The sequence below is a fragment of the Muscardinus avellanarius genome (assembly GCF_963383645.1).
Source record: "Muscardinus avellanarius genome assembly, chromosome: 4".
Lineage (NCBI taxonomy): Eukaryota > Metazoa > Chordata > Mammalia > Rodentia > Gliridae > Muscardinus > Muscardinus avellanarius.
In genome coordinates, this window is record NC_137789.1 from 46669830 (window position 1) to 46692335 (window position 22506).

At 33.1% G+C, this 22506-nt stretch overlaps 1 protein-coding gene across 1 annotated transcript in view; it reads left to right on the top strand.

Annotated features, from left to right (window-relative positions):
* The window catches only part of TRIQK (triple QxxK/R motif containing), a gene marked incomplete at both ends in the record, with an annotated part of 30790 nt that extends 12491 nt beyond the window's left edge, over nt 1-18299 (top strand). The window contains 2 exons of the mRNA XM_080693865.1: nt 12998-13083; nt 18186-18299. Of these exons, the coding sequence (XP_080549991.1) occupies nt 12998-13083; nt 18186-18299 (200 nt within the window). The remainder of the gene's footprint in view (nt 1-12997; nt 13084-18185) is intronic.
* Nucleotides 18300-22506: the final 4207 nt, after the last annotated feature.

Sequence of the window (22506 nt, forward strand, 5' to 3'; positions counted from 1 at the left end):
TCAATTTATCTTTTAGGCAACTGGACGGGAGAATTTGAAACCCAACTAGAGAGATTACGCACTGCCGTGGTCACCGTCAACTCGACTCGTGTGGACATCAGTTTGGCTGAAGGACTGTCATCTTGGATAACTCATGCCATGAATCATCTAAAGAAATGGGCTGGATTGGGGGCCTTGATGGGATTATTGGTTGTGGCTGTGTTGTTTTGTGTCTGGTGCATTGCTCGTCTTCGCCAAAGTTCTAATCATAATACAGCCATGTTTATACAGGCCTGTGTGGCTATCGAGGCAGGACAATCACCCCAAGCCTGGCTCGTGGCAGCTAAGGCATAGTGGCTCAGGTTGCAAGGCAAAGCACTGCAGCTGAGGGCACAAGTTTGGTCCTCAGGAAGAGTACGCTTGACTGCACACGGGTTAGGCACCCAAGTACCCGTCCCTAGAAAAAGGTGCCAGTGATTAATAGGGGTCAAACCTCTGCTCTTACCTGTTGCCTATAAAAACAAAAAGGGGGAATTGTGGTGAGCCGCCATTGAAAGATGGCGCCGGCTTCCTGCCTCTGAGCTTGATTAGGCACATGGCTGTGCAGGAAGCAACTCCATATTTGGAGGCTAGGGTTGCGTAACACATGACGTGGTGGTAACCTGACGAGCGTGAGCCAGTGAGTGAGTGAGATGTGGCAAGAAGTGATTGGGGGAGTTAATGTTTATAATGCCCTGCGCGAGGCAGATCTTCGCCATTCCGTTATTACGAGTATCCTGAATAAACGGCTTGCAAGAAGAGCTTCGTGTCGTGTCTTAATCGCTGGTCGAGGGACGCGACAATTGTTTATCCCTTTGGTTTCACCTTCTTTTCCCTCTATTCCAATTATTCTTAGGTTAGCTCTCTTAAAATGGGCCCATATTTCTTCAATGTCAGATTCCTGCTGTCGGATATTTTTTTTTCTAAATTAGAAACTATGCATTCATTTTTGGAGTGATCATCTTCTAGGAGTGAGATTCTATTCTCCATGTGGTCTAATTGGTTATTTATACTTTGAATTGAGGCCTTTACTTCATTAATTGCATCCTTTATCTCTTTTTGGCTCTCTCTGAATTCTTTTCCAAGCACCTCTATTATTTCTACAGTTATTTTCCTGATTTGATCTTCTAGAAATCTCTGAATTTCTGTTTTATCAGGTTCTGATGTTGTGGGGTTGTGGGCATTCATTGCTCCATTGTTATTCCTCTTTCCCATGATCTCGCAAGTTTGTGACTTCTCTGGGTTCTTTCCTGGGTAACTACAACTTCACTTAAGGTGCTCTGGATCTCGATTCTGTGGTATCTCAGTCACCACTACTCCTTTACTGGGTTGTATCGCAGAGTCTCAGACCCAGGGAGTCAATTGAGGCTGCTTTAGACCATGGGGGGTGCCAGGTTGGGCATTCTCCTGTGGGGGGGTTGTGACTATGGTGTGATATCTCTGCCACCGCCACTCCCCCACTGGTCAAGTCCCTGGGAGTGCGGTACTGGGATTTCACCTCTAGGCGCCGCAACTTGACTCACTGTTGTTGAGTGCGCTGATGGTGCTGTAGTGAACTTGGTGAATTCGCTGCTGCTGCCACCGGTGGCAATATGGCACCACTGCCACACCCTCGGCTGTGAGGCTGGCGTATTTTTTCTGTTTTTGAGTCCCTGCAGGGTGTGCTGAGCCAGGCCCCTGGGAGCTTTAGATGCTCCCCACGCTGAAAAATCTGCCGAATTCCTCCTGGCTGATCCACAGTGGCTTACCTCAGCTCGCTGTCTGCCGCTTCTCTCTGGAGCCTGGTGGGCTGTTGAGTGCATTAGTCTGGTGTTGTCTGGTGAATTCGCCGCTGTCGCCGGCAGTAAGGCGCTGCTGCTGTGTCCTCTGCCATGAGGCCGCCGTTTCTCCTCTCTGGTTCTGAGCTCCGTTCTGAGTTCCCCTCCTCTCTGGGGCCTGGTGCTGCAAGGGAAAATGGTGTCCACATGGCTCCGCGCCACAGCTCCAGCCGCAGCACTGCGGTCTGGTTTCTTTCTAGTGTCTCGTTTTTCCAGCCCTCTTTTTCTTTGTCCCTTGTATTTACATTTTTTGTTTCTCTGCTGATGGTGTTTTCTGGCTATGAAAGGCACTGATTTTGTGATAACAGAGATTGGTTGTTAGCGGGGCTCGTAAGCCCCGCTTTTCTCCATCGCCATCTTCCCGGAAGTCCTTGGGTTTTGACTTTAGAAGTTACCCACACTTTCATTTTTGAGAAATTTTAAGTCCTGGGTGATTCTTCTAGTTAGGAAGTTAAATGGAAATATTAAATTTTATATCTGTCTTAGTAGTTATCCCAGTAGTTCTCTCATATCTCCCCATATATCCTTTGACATTCACTAAGTATTAAGAAGTTATTTTATCCTTTAGGATAAGCACAAATTTTTCTATCCAACTCTATGATTTTCCAATTTGTCTGTTTGCCTATATACAACAAAAATCCACACTGACTGCCTATCTAGCTCTGCTTTCTATCCAGGACAACTAGTATTGTGTCTTTTCTTAGATTACCTCTCTTTCTAGGTAAACTGAATAACAAAATACACTATTCAAACTGGCCACTGAGAGGACTTGGCTTTTCATTGTCCTTTAGGATCATTTCCAACGATGCCAATAATAATATATCAGCCTACTTCAAACTGGTGTCAATATTATAAAGAGCCACCTGTATTCTTTTAAAAAGTATGAAAATGGTATACCCAATATTGGGATTTTTTAACTTATTAACTCTCAATTCATGACCTATAAGTAGCTCAGACTTTATATATTCTGAGTCTCATGACCCAAGTAGGCAGTCTCCATTAAAGTTTAGTAGAAATTCAGCAATTCAAATTGAACATAAACATGTAGCTTAAAAGGCTTGTATAACTCCTTTCAATTGCAACACTCTTCCTTCCTCTGAGAGGCCCATGGCCTTAAGTTTGTGTTGTTTATGTATTTTCCATCTACATATGGCTTATATTGTTTGTGTCTTCACTGCTTTTACTTGCAGAAGATGGTATTTCACTGTTTCAACACCATAGACATTGCCACTTCTTTCTTCCTGGGATCAGCTAAAGGCTTGTTTCAGTCATTTTAGGCTCCATTGACTCTGCAATTTCATAAGCTCCCAAGAAACTACTAGAAGAACTTGCACTGTCCTATGCTCTACTCAACACTAGTAGCCCCTCAGGCTGCTACACAAAAATATGTGTTTTATATTACAAAAAATGGTAATAACATGAACAACCATGTATCTACAATGCAGGTTAAAAATTGAATATATATAGCTGGGCATGGTGGCGCACGCTTGTAATCCCCACACTTGAGAGGCAGAGACAGGAGGATTGCGCAGGTTCGAAGCCAGCCGTGTGGGCTGGTTTAGGAGACCCTGTTTCCAAATAAAAATGTAAAAATAGGTCTGGGAGTGTAGCCCGGAGGTAGAAGGGCTTCCAGGAACCCCAGTACCACAAAAAAAAAAAAAAAAAATTTGAACATATATAACCAGCTTAAAAATCTCTTATATGCCTCTTCCCAATTGCAACACTCTTCATGCCTCTGAGAAGGTCATGATCGTTTTTTGTTTTGACTATTTTTAATTTTGTTTTGCCACCTACATATGTGTCATATTATTCAATTTTTTTAGATTATATAATTAAACTTTATATAAATGAAATCATAATTGGATATTTTAGGTAATTTGCTCTGCAAAACATGATTTTGAGTTTTATTTTTGTTGATGAATGTTGACATAGTTTATTTTTTATGGTTTTACCATTAGATATAGTGGTATTTTTCTATATGTTCTTCTGGTGTTAAACAGTTCTTTCCAATCTCTTTTTTTTTCTATGAATGTTGTTATGTGCAGTCCTGCTACAAATAATTTAAATATGTTTGTTCACCATCTTATTTTTACAAGAGATTCTCTGCAATATACACCTGGTAGAAGTACATTAGATGATGAACATAAATATATGCCATTATCAAATAATCCCAGTGGGTTTTTTAAGAAGTTGTATCTATGCCCCTTTCTGGTGATAAACAGAGTAGTAGGGTGACAAGTTGACCCTTACTTCTGGGAAACAATCTTGAATAGCATTAAATGAGTTAACTTTTGTGAATCACATTTCGGTGGCAAATATTTTAAAAGAATGTTCACTCTTCTCCTTCTTATGCATGCATCTAAGAGGCTTCCTAGGCACTTTCAATGTCTTCTTTGAAGTTTATATCATTGTCACTGGCATATATTATTGTAGGGTGGTGATGCAGTTAAAATCTATGGGAATCAGACTGAACACTGAGATGCAGAGTTGACCTACTTCTGCACTAGGATTTTAAGTATACTGCTGTGCTTTCATGAGAAAACAAGCCTCTTTTGCTTTTAGAAAAATGCATTAGCTAGATTAAATAGCTAGCTGTGACCATGTGCTAAGGAATTTATTATTCTGCTCCAGTAAGAAAATTCTATCACAAGTTTACATTTTCAGAAGTACTCAGCTGGTTTTCATGACCAACTAGACATAGTGAGAAAATAAATAGGTCTGTGAAAATATCAGTGTGACTGCATATTTAAAGTTTTGGGTGCTATAGCCATATCTCTCAAATTTCCCCTTGAGTGTAGAGAGGAAATAATACTGGCATTTCAACCTTACTATCAAAAGAGGTTTGCATTACATATGAGGGAACTAAGATGGAGATTTTGTTTCCTAGGTCATCATTTGGTCCCGTACAGTCAGAAATTGGAAACTGAACATGGAGTCTGTTATGTTACTAAAGGCAGTGGAGTGTGCTGTTTGTGTAATCGATTGGATTTAGTCATCTGGACTGTTAAACTCTCTTGCCCCTAGGAGGTAGTGGCTTTGAACCTTTGCACCTTTGATGCTCTGAAAGCTCCCAACAGATAAGACTTGCTCTTCACCTTCATTCAAGCATTGGGTCAGTGATATCTTATTAAGGAATATTCCCTTCTCTGCAAAAGTAGATCTCTCCCCTTTATGGTCTACTCCTTATATGCCCTTACTGTTTTTCCTTTTAACTTCATAGTTTCCAATTTATTTTTAATTTTTATTTTATTTTATTGTACAGTTTCACATCATAATATGGATCATATTGACAATGGTGTTTTCATCATCTGGCAAATTGTCATTATCTATCTTTCATCTTTTATTGCAGAACCATTAGACTATAATAAGAACATGCATCAAGCAGGGACATCAATGAACATACCTATTCTGCAATAGTCTATTCACTTGTATAATTCTTTGCATGGATTAAGGTCTGAATTAAGCATACTGTCTATATAAACTTCCCTAAACAATGGCTTATGTCCAAGAAGTTCAAATATAAAAACAGCAAACTCAAAAGATAAAGACAACAATTAGCAAAACTATTACTACAAAGCTATACTCTGCTTATTTTCATTATATTAAAATATGAAATATACTAGATTATTAAAAGCAATTTAAAATATATCAAAATAAAAGAGAAAATTGTAATATAAAAATAGGGACTTTAGATAATTGAGAAGAGAGATCAGTAGAATAGCATAAGGGGATATGGGAAGAGAGGTGAAATTAAAAGAAGAGCTAATAATGAAACAGTTCAAAGAATGCTATGTTTATATGTGAAGGTCTCACTACCAGTCTCACAGGGAAGGGTGGCTATCCAGGTGGGAGCTGAAGGGAAGAATACCAAGACTGTGAATTTCACTATGATGCATATGTACAATGCATCAATAAAAGTATTAAAAGCAGGAAATCGAATAAAAATTGCTTTGAAGTAGATTCTGAAAAGTTAGTTATATATTTTGTAGTCTCTAGGACAATTGTTCTAAGTCAAAATCACAATTTATTTTTTTAATGGACCACCAAAGTATTTAAGTAATTAAAAATGCAGGAAGCCCAACATGGTGGCGCAGGCTTGTAATCCCTGCGCTTGGGAGGCGGGGGCAGGAGGATTGCACAGGTTCGAAGCCAGCCTCACTGGTTTAAGGCATCCTGTATCCAAATAAAACTATAAAAAAATAGGTGTCTGGGAGTGTAGCCTGGAGGTAGAAGGGTTTCCAGGAACCTCAATACCACCAAAAAAAAAAAAAAAAAAAAATTGCAGGGAAAGTAAAATAAGCAAAATCAAAAGAACAAAGATAAATAATAAAATGGTAGACCTCAATTAAACATAGCAAGAGTTTCATTAAGTGTAAATTGTCTAACATACTAAAGGACAGATTTTTTTCAAGTTGATAATTCAAAATTGACCCAAATAGAGGCTTTTAAAAGAAATTTACTTCAAGTACAATAATATTAAGATGATAGAAATGTGCTCTTTGAATGGAAAGTAAGTAACTTTGAAAATCTGCTTTTTATTATAATCGCAAGAAAAAGAATAGCAAAAATGGTTGAAATCAATGTTTTTAGAAATCTGGAGAATAACTAAAAATTTTTCCATGGACCAAGTAGTGTTTATTCAAGAAAAACACCAGAGTCTCAGTAAGAACATCACATCTTGTGGTGTCCTAACTTGCCTTAATTCTGTATCCCTCTCATCAGCTTTGCTACCGCAACTGCTATGAGAAACATGAAGCTAGCAGCGACTGGAAAAGGGAAGATGGATATGAAGCTACCCTAAATAGCCAAAGTTCAAACATCACCACCATTTCGCCTGCCTCGCAGCTCACTGAAAAGGCTGTTTCTCAGAACTTTTATTTGACCTGTCTTAGAGCGCATTCTTTGTGAAGAGCACATTCCCTGTGGCATTTGAAAGAACAGTTATTGACAAGTGTTTAACAACAGCTATTTGAGGTGTCATTACTATTTATAACTAAATTTAGGCTTAACCAAAAATCTTTAAAGAAAAGATTAGACAATGAGATTCTCATAAGGTCTTTAAAAAATTCATAAAGAGTCCTGGGAAACAAGACGGTTACACGTATGTGGAGGGCCATGTCATGTTACATAAGGATGTGAGAAAGCTATAATCTCTTATGTCTTACTGACCTTCATGTTCTGCACAAGCTTTAACTCCTAAATACCCCAACACAAATACACCACACACACACACACACACACACACACACACACACACACACACACACCAGTAAAAGTTAACTGCAAGAAGCCAGGAGTGGTGGTAACTGTAATCCCAATACTTGAGAGGCAGAGACAGGAGAATCATTGTTTCAAAGCCAGCTTCAGCAATTTAGCATTTAGGAAGGCTCCCCGCAACTTAGCAAGACCCTGTTTTCAAATAAAACAATAAAATAGGGTGGGGGGTATAGCTTAGAGATAGAATGTCCCTGGATCCAATCCCTAACTACACACACACACACACACACACACACACACACACAGAGCTAACTGCATAGGTAAAGATTAAAAATGTACACATCTTTTATATAATTTTCTTATATTAATCTTATAAATCAATAATTATAATACATAGATGAGTTAATATTTAAAGATTTTCTTGAAAATACTCTATGAATGGGAGGAAATGGATCAGTGCTTTTATATGTTATTGAAACTAATTTGATATTAATATATCCTGGACTATTTTAAAATTAAGGTAGTAATTGGATATTTATATTCAAGGACATTATTAAGAAAGTGATTTTAAAAATGTAATAAAAGAAAACAGAAACCAAAGGATTTAAAATAGTAACTAGATCAGGTACAAGAGGGATTTTAGATAATGGAAGAGCAATCCCAGGGCGCAGTGGAATGGGGCGGGGGGCAGTGTTGGGGTGGAGAGGGAGAAAGAGTGAAGGAAACACTGACACTGAAGTTATGCGAAGTTACGTGAAGTCATCAATGCCAATCTCAATATCATGCATGGGGAAGGCGGGGGAATGGCGGAGGAGCCAGGGTAAAGCTTACCCAGCGCTGTGTGCATGTTTGTCTCAATCACTGAGCTACATCATGATGTAAGATTACAATATACCAATAAAAGTATTTAAAAAATAAAAATGCCTGAGACAGTATGAAGGGACTAGAGGAACAAAACGACATGAGCCAAACAGAAAACAGTAACAACAAAAACCAAAGAGAAATCCTTCTTTAGCATTAAAAATGTTGAATATAAATGGACTAACCACTCAAAAGCTAGAGAATGGTAGACTGAATATAAAACATGATTCTGTCTTCAAGAATTATACCTTAGGTTCAAGTCCCAAATGTATAGGGAAATTTAAAAATGATGAAATATATACCAAGAAAATAGCACCCAAAAGAGCAGGGGTGGTTGTATAACTATTATACAAAATAATCTTTATAATAAAATTATTAATAGAGCTGGAAGGCAATTTTTATAATAAAAGGATTAATTATTTCATAAGATATAAAAAATCAAACATGTATACTCATAATGAACCCCAAAATACATTAATTGAGCACTGACATAATTAAAGTGAGATATAAATAATATAATAGTTGCAGACTGCAGCATTTCCTTTTGAATAATAGGGAGAATGGCTAGGTAGAAAAGAAAAAAGGAACTATAAAACTTAAGCAACATATAAACTAACTAGACTTGTAGAATACTCTACCCAACAAGAGCAGCTCATACATTCTTCACAACTGCACATGAAACATTCTCCAGGTTAGAGCATATGTTAGGTCATTAAACAAGCCTCAAATTTAAAAGACTTGAAGTCACACAGAGTTTATTCTCTGGCACAACAGAATTAAATTAGAAATTTTCAACACAAAAAGTATGTATAACTAAATTAAAATGTTTACTAAATAGTACTCATCTAAGTAACTAATGGATCAAAGGAATCACCCAGTAATTGCCTTTTGATGAGTGTGGGCAAAGAGTAATACACAGAACTTGTGAGAGGCCACACAAGGAGAAACTCCATGGAAATTCATGTCTGCAAATGACATTATTAATAAGGAATCGATATTTTAAGTCAATACTCTAACTTTCTACCTGAACCAACTAGCAAATGAAGACCAAATTAAACTTAAGGCAAGCAAAGAAAAAGAAACAGAATAGAAAAGGAATATGAAAACCCAACAAAAACTTTTATCATTGAGAAATGTGAGCAAAATTGTAAGATAGTATTGTAGGTAGGAAATCTATGAAAGAGAGGGGGAAGGGAGGGGAGGGGAGGGGAGGGGAGGGGAGAGAGAGAGAGAGAGAGAGAGAGAGAGAGAGAGAGAGAGAGAGAGAGAGAGAGAGGCTCAAAATTATTAACACTAGCCATGATCTTACAGATATAGAATGGATTATAAAGGAATACCATGAACAATAGTATGCTAAAATTAGATAATCTTGATAGAAGAGTACCAGATGATAATGATATTCCTAAAATTCTGATGCAGCTACTCTGGAAAAATGGTTTGGCAGGTTGAGCATATATTTATCACATGAGTCAGCATCGAGATGAAGTAAAATTTATGGTCACACAAAATCCTGTACACCTGAGCTTATAATGGCTCTAGTTATACTTGTCAAGTACTAGAAATAACCCAAATATATTTTACTCAGTGAATAAATAGACTTTGATACATTCATGCAATGGAATATTACTCAGCAATAAAGAATAAACTACTGATATATACAACTTGGGTAAATCCTAAAGGCCTTACACTAGATGAACCAGAGGAACTAGTTGAAAAGGCAGAACTGTAAAAACTTAAAATAGATCAATGGTTTCCAGGGATTATTAGTGGGAAGAGTAGCGACTATGAATGGGTGACATGTGTGAGCTTTGTATATCCTGATTATGTTGGTAGTTACATGAATTTATACATGTATTGAAATTCATACAACTGCACATCCTAAGGAAAAACAAATTTAAAAATATGATAATTTTAAAATAAATCAGTGTTATAAGACTAGATTAGAGGGAAGAAGTATAAATCAGATGACCAGGATGTAGAGATGAGAAAAAACTTTATTACCTAAACTGTATCATAGTAAACAAAAGTATAGGCACTAGATGATGAACTAAAAACAGAAAAACTAGACAACAAAGGCCCCAGATTAGATTTATGGGCTTGGATTCTCAAGTTTTTTCCTCTACAATGAATTTAATAAAACAACTGTCAAGTAGATCCTTTGGTTATCCCCTCTCCACCTTTTTGTTGGTACTGGGAATTGAACCAAGGGCCTCATGCAGGCTAAGCACATGATCTACCACTGAGCTATACTCCTAGCCCCTATTATATTATTGTTATAACCAAGATCAAATCCAATTGTGTTCAAGAAAGAGTTTATATGTAAAATCTAGATTATCAGTTTTCAAGATATCCAAAAGGTGGGAACATTTGTGTTTTATATATTTTTTTACAATCATAAAGGCGTGGTATCTGTCTTGAAGCCATACAGATTCATGTTAAAAACTTCTTTGGGTACACTGGAATGATCTAGTTTCAATTACAGGGAACATAACAGATGCTCCTGTAAATGTTTTCACTTAGTAGACCAAAACCACATTTTGCAGTATATACTTTAGGATATCAAAGTCAGCAAGGAGAATGCTAAATTAAGACAGATGCACTGTTTGGAAAAGTACCAGGTGTACAATAATGTTTAATACCATCTATTATAAATACAGTTTCAAACGTTCATATCAACTTTATTGTAAATCTAGAAGTATTCTTCTCTAAGAGGAGATAGGAGTTGAACTGAAATAGAATACATTATTTACCAGTAGTTATATGGCATTTGAAGTGGAGTGATAAATTTTCATTTTAACATTGCCTGTTTGATGTATATTTGAATCAATTTTATGACAAACACATTATCCAAAATACTGTATGTCTGTATGAAAGACATATTGGTTAAAGCAATTCTTTATTATTTGTTCATTTTCTCCATTCTGCCCAGAAATTATTATAGGATATATACAGGATAAAGCAAGAAATTGCTTTTTGGTTTCAAATCTATAATCTTCACATTTCTTTTCATATTTTTATTAGAAACTTTCTATATAATCTTGAGTGGAGGCATTTGGTGTGTCACTATTTTCATTGTTCTGAACTGTTTATATCTCTGTGGGAATAATGACACGAATAATTTGACTGTTGAAATGTGAAATCACAGTGAACACTTGTCAAGTTTTCTTAAGCAGAACTAAATGTTGCTAATTTACAATTGGTCAGAATAATATTTTTGCACACATTATTTATTCAATAATTTAAATTTAGATCATTTGATATACATTTTTACAATTGGCTCATTTCTGGATCATTAAACCCATCATCTAATAATATTTTTAAGCTCTGCTTGTATTGTCAAAATAACTGCTACACTATAGCGGTTAAAGAAAGAACATAAATTCTTTGCTTAAAAAATATAATACATAGTCCTTTAGCCAAACACTTGTATGTCTAATGAACACAACTATATCATTTATACAATACTCCTATCCATTGGGTTCTCTTCTCTCTGCCATTTCTAAATCTAAAAATCTATATGAAATTTTAAAGGTGCTTCTGAATCATTAGCAGACACATTAAGAAACAGATTTATTGCACATTAAAATTTTATGGTATACTTTAGATCAACTGCTTTCAGATTTATTTCAGTGTGAGGGGCTATGGAAATTAATGCTAAAAGTTGTGTCATTTAAATAAGAAAATATATTGGTAGGTTTTGGAAAGGTCTGATCATTAAAAGGAAAAATTAGATGAAGACAAAAAAGCAAAATAAGAATATGAAATGCCACAGAGGTTCCCTAATCGTAATCATGTAAATCCCTACTCAGTATAACACATTTGAGATTCTTTGACTCAGTTTCTATTTAGGAGTTTGATATACACACACATATATAATGGCATATATGGCTTTTTATATATTATATATTTTTTATATTTATATATATTTTATATTTGAGATTCTTTTGACTCAGTTTCTACTTAGAAGTTTTATATATATATATGGCTTTTATATATTATGTTTTTAATAATATATATTATATATCCCATATATTATATTTTGTATTATTTGTATGTTTTATTTTATATTTTATATATTCTATATATTTTATATACTTTATATATTTTATATTTATGTATATGGCTTTTGGTATTGTTTTGGTATATGTATAATGCTTTTGGTATTTGGTATATATACATATATACACATATATAATGCTTTTGTTATTATTTTGGTATATATATAATGCTTTTGCTATTATATATATATAATGCTTTGGGTATTGTTTTGTTATATATATAATGCCTTGCTATTATATATATATATGTGTGTGTGTGTGTGTGTGTGTGTGTGTGTATAAATACTGCTTTGGGCATAGTTATTAAATTTATTTCCCACTCCTCCAGACTGTGTAACACTTCCTTGGTATCTTATTGGTGGAGTCCCTGATGATACACCAAAAAATAATTTTTTGTTACTCAATTTTATTCATATTTGGCTGTAAAATGTCATGATTGAGACTAAAAACTAAATGTAGATATTCTATATCTTATGCGGCCACATTAATTCCTCTTTTAAGAGAAAACAAAAAATTAAACACATATTTTTCTAATGAATTCAGAAAAATAAAACATAATTATTTACAAAAATCTTTAGTCCTCTACAGAAAACAGGAATATTTCTCAATTGATTATTTCAATACTAAATGTATGCATAATAAAATAAATTTATAATGAGGTATTACTCCTAAGTTATGAAGACAGAGTTAACTTTACCTATTAACAGGATCATAAAAATAATCATTTATGCATTTGCTTTTAAAATATTTACTTTCTTTACTTTAAATGTCTTACTCACTAAAATGTTATACTTTTTTGGACATTCATTGCACATCATATCAAAGATGTCTGTCAGAATCTTCTTCCTGAAAAAATAAGAGAAGTTGACCTTTGAGTGACAAGTTTATGGTTATCACAACTGAGAACTACTTTGCAAGTCTGTGTCCCTGTTTCACTCTATTTAAACTTTCTTTGACATTTCAGATGACTATTAAGTTTGAATTATATATAAGCACAATTCATTGTCTGAAACTATTTCTTTCTAGGTAAACAAGATTATAAAAAAACCAAACCTATTTTACGAGCAACCAAATTAAAAGCAGAAGCAAAGAAAACAGCAATAGGCATAAAGGTAGACCTCAATTTGATAACTTTATAATTTGATATGTGTGTGCCACTTTGTTTCCTAAAACTTGATTGTATAAATGTTGAATTGTAAATGTTTTGTGATATTTTGAAATCCAAGCATAATACCAAGAATTGAAGGGTTTTGTAAAGAATTTACTTAATGGAAAAAATACTTTCTATACTGAGATTTTGAGAGGTCTTAAGATAAAACTCTCACTTAAGAAAGCCAGTTATACTTAAAGTTGTAATTTACATTTTCAGTAGCTACTCTGTATTGCTCAAACATTTCAGTGATGTATGTGGCTTTTGTAAAAAATTCTTTAATTTTCAATAAATTCATCTTATGGTTATTTAAATTGTACTTGAAATTACATATACTTAGATCATTAATTCATGTAATTTCACTTCATGTCTTAGTATTGTTGCACTATTCTGTGTCACGAAATTCTAATGACAGCCCCAAACTTATCCTTTTAGGAAACCAGTGTTTATCTGCTTATGAGGGATAAATGCAAGTGAGAATGATGTTAATAGATATAATTCAATGTGTTAGCCCAATAAAGTTTAACAAAATTATGTATATTTTATTACCCATGGTTTTTTTTTAATTTTTTCCCAGTATTTACAACTAACTGAAGTAAACTAAGTAGAAAAATTAATTGGGTAGCACGAATATCAAATGTGTAAAATAAAAATGACCAGTACATATATTTTATTTAAATATTAAAATGTTGAAAGGAGATTTTGGTTTTTATCTGGCAGATGAAAAATCAATTTTTCTAAGTTATAGCTTCTAGCAAATGCCAAGGTATTACTAGCAAGCTGTAACAGCTGTTGAACTGCCAGATAATATATTTGGTTGTCTTCCAGAATTTGCTATTATGATCACGAAACATTGCCTTCTTTTTGCTCCTGATTGCTGATTTTGATCAAGCATTGCTGTGTGAAGTGGGATGCTTTCACAATACAATATCCTTGATGCTGTGTGTCAATTTTTAATGAAAAATATTAAGTTGCATTTTTTCTAAAAAGATTAATTTGTTGAAGATTTTTCTAACTTCTTATGAAAGTTTATTTTTTCTTAAAATATTTTAATAACATGACTTCTAAAAGCAATGCTGAGTTTTTTTTTATTTTACATTCAGTTACCTGATGATTGTCTATTATGTTAAGAACATTTTCATCATTGTCCTCCAGTGCAATGTACCATTTTATCTTTCACATCATGATTGGATTTTTGTTTGTTAGAGAAATATTAGGGTAACAAAATCCACTTGTGGCCCAGATTTATGACCATTTATATATTAAAGTTGAAAAGTAGTGCAGTCATTCATTTATTTATATTTTACACTTCTGCACACATTTCTGTTTTCATATTTTCTTTATAATATTGTTTTTGTTTTAATTTGAAGAAGTAACTGCCTGGTATGCAAGTATACCTATTAAACAATTACCTAATGTATTTTTTTACTATGATACAGGATTTGTCTTTTTATGAGAAAAATTTCCATAGATTTTATTTGCAATTTAAGATATGTATAGAAGATTTTCTAACTGATATCAGAACATACCTCCTTTTAATAAGCTAATATAATATTTTGATTTGTAAGCCTGTGGAAAACAAAGACCTTAACTTTAAATATTGTTTACTTTGCTTGAAAATTTATGTGAAGAGCCCATTAAGATGATATGAAACTTTAGAATCAGAACCATAAAGGTGTTTTACCTTTCAAATATGGAATATTAATTAGTTTGCCCTGTCAAACTTTGATTGCCTTGTCATTTTGGCATAGGATTTTAAATAACGAAGTTTCTTTCAGCAATTGCCATTTAATGCTTTTTAATTTCCCTAGTGAGTGATTTTATCCATATTGATAATGTCAGAGAAGCAACTAAGGACTAATGAACATCAAACATGTTTGACTCTTATCTAGTTGATACAGAATGACCATAATATTATACTCTTTTATCACTTTAATACTTGTACTTTTGAATAAATCACAGTCGTGCTCTTCAAATAATTTACCTCTATAGAGAATACAAACAGGTGCATGAAATGGAAACATAACAATAACGATAATAACACTGAACATATGATAAAGGAGCCTAGGATGATATCCCTCTCGACCTTCACTGGGATCATGATCTAGCTAAGTCTAAACTGTTATATTTGTACAACAGAGATTATGCCATTTAGGTCATAATGTTGTTAGGAGACTTGGTAATACATTGAAAGTGTTGAGCATTATATTTAGCACATAGAAGTCACTTGTTGTTAGATAACTGAGAAAATATATATTAAAATTAGCAATTTCTAGGTTATGTAACTAAGACTTCCCTTAAATTTTTGTCAGTGGCTTTCACTGCATTGTGAACTATTTCTGCATCCTGTAACAAAATGCACTATGCATTGGAAAATGTTCTCAGATTAGCTGTGGAATTAATATGGACACTAGTAAAGTTCAAAAATATTATAGAATGTTAATTCCTTCGTATAAAGATCACATAAATACCACCCTATCCATTATTTATAAATTACTGTAAGGATCACAATATTGTAAATCCTATGGAAAGATGAGTAAGATGTGATTATCTTGGAAGAACTTAGATAAGAAATCACTTCCAGATTTTATTGCCACATTAAATCAACAGAACTGATTGAGAAATCAGTCTAGAATTGCAGAAAGTTATACAATAAGGCCTTTACCCTCAAAGGCTGTTAGTGTTTATTTTTTGTAAATGTATGTGTAGTAATAAAAATATTTTGGTGGGAGAGTTAATGATTTCAGCAGGACAAATTAATAAATTGTATTAAAATGTAGGGTTAATTTCTAATTGAGAAGCCATTTATTTCTTGTCTTACAAATGTAAATGAAATGTCATAATTTATGACACAGTAATGCCACTTAAAAAATATTTGCACAGATAAGTTTGCTATTTTGTTGTTCTTCAACAGGAAGATTATTTTTCAAGAATTACTGCATCACTAAATTTTTTTAGAATACAAGTATACGTGTTTTCTAGCATTTAAAAGGAAAATGATCTATATTTGAAATTGATTTTAAAAGGTTTATTCAAAAGGCATAATTATAGTAAGAAATAAGGATCAAAAATTTAGTTTTGCTACGTAAATAAAATATTCAGTGTCAACCAGATCCTGCCAACAATCCTTTGGGATGAGCAGCTTGAAATGTTATGTTTGTTCTTTTTTGTTATTTTTTATTGAATGCTAAAAATGGCTGGGAAGTCATAAATGCCTACTGGTCTCTAAGTTATGGTTAATGTCACCAGATTCTGAAAGCATTGTTTTCTAATTTTATCCTTCTTTGAATATTCCTAACATTCTTCCTTCACAATATTTGTGTCCTCAAGAAAAGTTTTGGACATTTTGAAGATTATTTGTTGCACTTCCCACCCAGTGCTTTCTTAAGCTGTCCCCATGGCATATATAGAACAGACATAATTGAATTAATGGACATTCTGATGTTGTTTTCTATGAATAGTCTCTGCTTTCTACTCTTAAAATTCCTCTTCATGCCTGTGAATATTTCAAAAGTATACAGTGCAAATAGTACAGAGTTATTTTAAGGACAAGAAGTAGCTGAAAAGCAGCAATTAAAATGATTATCAAGGAGATGAGAAGCATGGCCTCCAATCAAGAATAAAAACTTCGTTTTTGCATTAAGCTTGAGTGAATGGTGGCTGCTGTTGATCAGTTTTGTTGTCCACTCTACAGAACAGATGGAGTTTGCAGTTGTGTGTCACTTGTTTATTACATCCTCTTAAAATTAGTAGCTGTGTAACCAGATGGGTCTGGGAGCACAGCTGTGGATATAAGAAAATAAATGAAACCTGACTGATGCTGCCATGCCCTTTTGAGATGCCAAAGTGTTCCAACAGTAACAGAAAGAATTCACTTTCATCTGACATTATATTGATATATTAGATTTTAAAAATCAAGTCTTGCAAAAATTGTTGACACGGACTTTCTCAAGCCCACAGGTTTTATTAATTTTTCTTTTCTTAGTTTTTATGTCTAAAATTAAACTATGAAGTTAAAGTCTATATAATTTATCTACTTGTAATTTCAACATTCAGGTAAAAATTTTATGTTGATTATAAACCAAATTTACTTTAATGTTATTAAAGTTCAGTAGATGGCATGTGTTCAAATATTTATTTTAAATTCTTATGAAATATAAAATATATTCCTGTGAATGCAAATTAATTGTTTCCTCATAACACAGTGCAAGGTAAAAGGCATGATACACAAATGAAAATAAGAAATAAATATTTGGTCCTTTAGGATACTTAATTTGCATCCTATTTGCTCCTTTTCCTACTAAGCCAAATATGTTAATATTGAGAAGTCTTCTTCATGTTATATACACACTCACATTTTTTGAGAGAGATGATTTTATCATAATATGTGTAGTAGTTTTTGTCATTATTTTCATATAGTTGATTAATATAAACATCAAATTACCAAATTAAATACTCACTATCATCTTTCACAGTTGTGATAAACTGAATACTCAATGATATAGAAATTGTAATTTAAAAATTAAAACTTAAAGAAATATTTAAAAATAATTTATATAGAAACATAACCTAGAAATTGGTCATAATAGCCATTTCTTTCTGATCGAAGTGGAATGCCAAATTTTAAAATAATCTGTGTGTAAATACTCTCACTACTAACAAATTATTATTACAGCAGGAAATAAAGTTAAACCCTCAAATAGAGAATATATATAGGCACAAACTATATAGGCACAAACATTATTTCTTGCATCTAATTTTTTTATATCCAAACTATGAAAATATATTGAAATAAATTTAATTTTACTATCAGGTTAAAAACTCATTCACTAGAAGTAATAATAGAAATGACTCACCCACTTATGTACTTGCCTTTGAAACGAGTAGTCATGGGCAAAATAAATTTCCTAGTGATAAAAATTGTTGAACAAAAAGAATGTAATGATTAGTTTTGAATAATTCATTCTGCACTGTGAAATAATATAACTATTTTATCTGATGAAACTAATAACATTAACCAACGTGTCTTCCTCAAATTCAAGTGTACCTTTTTTTCTTCCCCAGGAAGTTGGCCTTGTACTTGCAGCTATGCTGGCCCTCCTCCTGGCTTTCTATGCTTTCTTTTACCTCAAACTGTCCCCGGATGTTGAAGCTGATCTGGACCCAGATGAAGATTAGCTGAGCAGCAACCAATACATGAAAGAAAATAATTTTATAAAAGCACCTTCTGGGACTAATATTTTTTGAAGTTCTGAACTACATCTTGAATATTTTCTTCCAATACTTTCAGTTCGCAGAAACCTTTTTAAATAGTTGCATAAGATATCAAGAAAAGAAACTTACCTAGCAGTGTAGTATAATGTATGCTACTGGGTACTTTTATAAATCTTTCTGCTTTGACAGGCGCCCTATACATGTTACATTTCAAAAAAGTGGATAACAGATCTCAAATTTTGCAGATGTCTTATCCAACTTATATGTATAACTCCATCACTTACAGATTACTAAATCTATTTTTGTTCTATATACTTGATAAGTAAAAACATATAACTTCATTTATAGAAATATACTTAAATCACATTACAAACCTAAGAAGGAACAAGAAGTCATGGAATTTTTTTTTAATTTTACAAAGAAGCCCTGTTTTCTTTCTAGACTTATTTTATATCATTATAGAGACTCTCTGTATATACATCTACAGTCATCTTTTTCCTACTTTGCCAACTGTTCAGTGCACATGTGCTCCATCAGAAATGGCACCTGGATGACAGAAGCTCAAAGAGTCACATATGTCTCTAAAATAGAGTTCCTTCCCTCTTGGGCTCTCTGAACTGGTGTAAATAGAAAGTTCAGTTGATCTTGATTTTAATTAACTTATTACTCCATTAATATAAACTCGGAATTCTATTTTAATTATGTTGTTCTGGCTGCCTGCAGTATCAGTTTGCCCCTCTTGTTAGGGAGATACAGAACAATCTGTCATTTAATTGTGCAGTCTTTTTCACAGTGCAGAAATAGCAGACGTCTTACCTACTCAGAATCATTTTCTTGGATTGTCTCCTAAATTCGAACAATAAAACCTTGTCTTACAAAATTACATTTTATTCCTTAAGAGTTTATCAATTAAAACTCTTTAGCAAAAAGAATTAATATAATGAAATATATGACTCATATTACTCTCATACATAATTTTCTTTTATATAATTTTCCAATGCGTTTTTCAGTTGTTGGAGCATAATGACTACTCTATGCAACATTTTATTGGTAATTAAATTTTAATGCATTTTAAAAACACATGAACACATAAAATTTAGAAAATTGGAAAGTATTCACTGAAGAATTGTTAGCTACTACCTTATATGAAGATACATAGAAAATGGATAGTTTGAAATATGTGCACAAAATGTTTTATTGTATATACTTAGTATGTATGAAGGACAAATACAGTATTAAGATTGTTTTCTTACTGGCCAAGATATGAAACTTTGATAAATATTCCAGGAGTATATATGGCTTTATAAGCACAGTTTCTTAAAAGAAAAAAACATATTCTTTCATACTTTTGGAAAAAGTTGAATATGACAGTGTAGCATTATGTTCTGTAGAATTTTCAAGTAGCATAATTTATTTCATCAGTGTGAAAACAGCCAAAGGTTCCAGTTTCCTCACAGATTATTTATGCCAAACATCTGAGGGCAAAATTTAGCCAGTGTTATTTACTGGATTCTTCTCTTGAACTCACAAACTCAAGAGACAGACCAAGAGTTCTTATATACTCACCACAGTGGACCAATCCAAGTGGCATTTTTAGGAAAGGTTGCAGCATTTTATGCCATGTGGTATGTCTGTTCGTGAAGTGGGAGGCAAGGGAGTATCCAAGCTGGCATTTTGGATATGATGGGCCTTTTACTTTCCTGAGTGACATGCCACATGTCAAGAAATACTGCTTTCCACCACTCCCATCACATTTACGTGAACAATTTTCATTTAGTTATTTTCTTCCCATATGGTGTTAAAACAGTCATATTAAATAAAGATTATTTCTGGTTTTCAGTGGTAATTTAAATGAGAATGAGTGGATATGTAATAATTGCTTACTATATACCTATCCAAGTGATATATTAACAGAGTTTATAGTATTTTAAATAGATATTTATGCTCTTCGAAATGTTTAAAAATCCATGATTTTGAGAAGAAAATACCATTTTGTTCTACTCCTGAGTTGTTTCTTTTTGGGGGGGAAAACATTTTTAATAGTAATAAATATGAGTCTAAATGTAGTATAATTATAGGCAAGTTTCATTGCCTAGTTTTATTGATACCCTGAATCTATGGCTAGTCCACATGTATAATGGATTGATTTATGAAGGCACCAGAGAACCATAAATACCAAAGGTTAAAAGCTTTGATTTTACTAAATAGGAGGTAAAGTGAAACAATATATGTTTACACAACACTGTTTTGTGAAATGTAAATTTTGCAAACTCTCGTTATCTGGGAAGCAGCCAATCCTGTGGAGAGGAACTCCATATTTAAAATCTGGTTAGAATCTTTGAAGAGAGAAAGGTGATTTGCTCTTTCAGGGGACCATGCTTTTGAATAGTGAATGGTGTTTGGCATAAATTTGTGACTATCATCAGAACATTTTATACATAGCTATTTTCCCTATAATAATTTACTGCTAAGTAACTCAGAGAACAAAAGCATAATGACTTTTCAGGATATTAAAATATATTTATTAATATGCTCAGCAGGATAAATTTCCAACTAATACAAGAAACTTAAAATATAGCCTATGGAATACTGTGAATGAAGTATGAATGGTTGCTAGTTTTTAATTTTGCGTGCAAGTTTAGACTAGCTTAAAGAATGTTTAAATTATTTGAGGGGAGATACTGTAAAAAATTTAACCTAACCCAGCATTTCTTTTAAAACAAACAATAAATGTAATGTATGGCTGGTCATTGTTTAAATGGGACAAAATATGTGAAGAGTTTCTTTTTTCAATTTTTTATAAAGATAAGAAAAATGCTCTCACCTCTACCAATGATTTTAAGATCCTGAGACTATGTTCTTGCTCATTCCTGTCTGTCATTCTAATAGAGTAGTAATCTGCACAGAAATTTAACAAATGCACGTTAAAATTTAAGTTAATGTATTTTAGTCATCTCAGTTCGGCATAATTATTTGTGTATAGAACATAATTTAAAAACGTTTGACTTTAATAAATACAATTTAAACACCACAATACTGATCAATTCTTATAATTTAGCACTTATGATCATTGGTTGTATTGGGAGATATATGCATATTTCATCCTGATTCTCTCAAAGATTAAGAGAACTAGCATTAAGGTTGTTATAAAATAGAAACATTTATCTTTTCCAGGAAATCAAATGTGCATAGTTAATTAAAATCCCAACTCAGTTTTTAAATTCAATATTAGCATGCATCTCTCCAAATGAAAGCAAAACTATTTTTTAATTATAATGTTTACAGGAATACTAAAGCTACTTTGAAGATTTTAAAAGTAGTCAGTGATAATTTAGTTGATTGAATACTGTTTCAGGTAAGTTTCAGAAATAAATTTCTAGAAATTAAACTTATTTGGTTTAAATCTATATTATCCACAACAGAAGGTTGCTGAGCCAGAGACTACCTAAGATAAGTTTATATTCTCTTCTTAACAACAATTAGACTTCTTTACACTTACCTGAGGCTTCTCTGGGGAGATTCCTACCACTTCTCCCTTAGCAGCACTGCCTTCTTTTATTAGATTTGCTCCAATGCAGTCTGGATAGAATGATGTTTGCTATCTTTTGTTCCACTGACACCATATCTAGAATAAGTACAACCAACAGTTAAAAAAAATTGTAGCAAATGAATTCAGTATCTACAGGAACATTCTCACCATTTTGTTAAGGTTTTAGCTATATCATATAGGTTAAGTATAGAGGGAACTTGTAGAGTCAGGTAAAGAACTATACCAGTGTGGCAATATCCATAGTGGATCAGTAATTCATTTAAAACAATTGAACTGCAGCCGTATTCAGCATAGTGCCTCCTTGTTATACAGTTTTTTTTTTTATTCCTTAGCAACAGATATGAGATCCTTATTTCAAGAAAAATAAGATGCTTTACATGCCAGAAGATTTTTTTTATGACAGTGCCCCCTCCTATTCTTCATTTTTTAAAACAACAACCAAATTGGTGGGGAGGCAGCCAAAATTTGAGGTACCAATGCTTCTCGAACAGATGTCGCACCATTATTTTTTAGCTCGTTTAGATGAATAAACATGTTAAACTGTGAAGTATTACATTTTAGATTTTTTCATTAAAAAAAGAGACAATCTGTTTACTGTCCTAATTGAGACAACAATCCTTG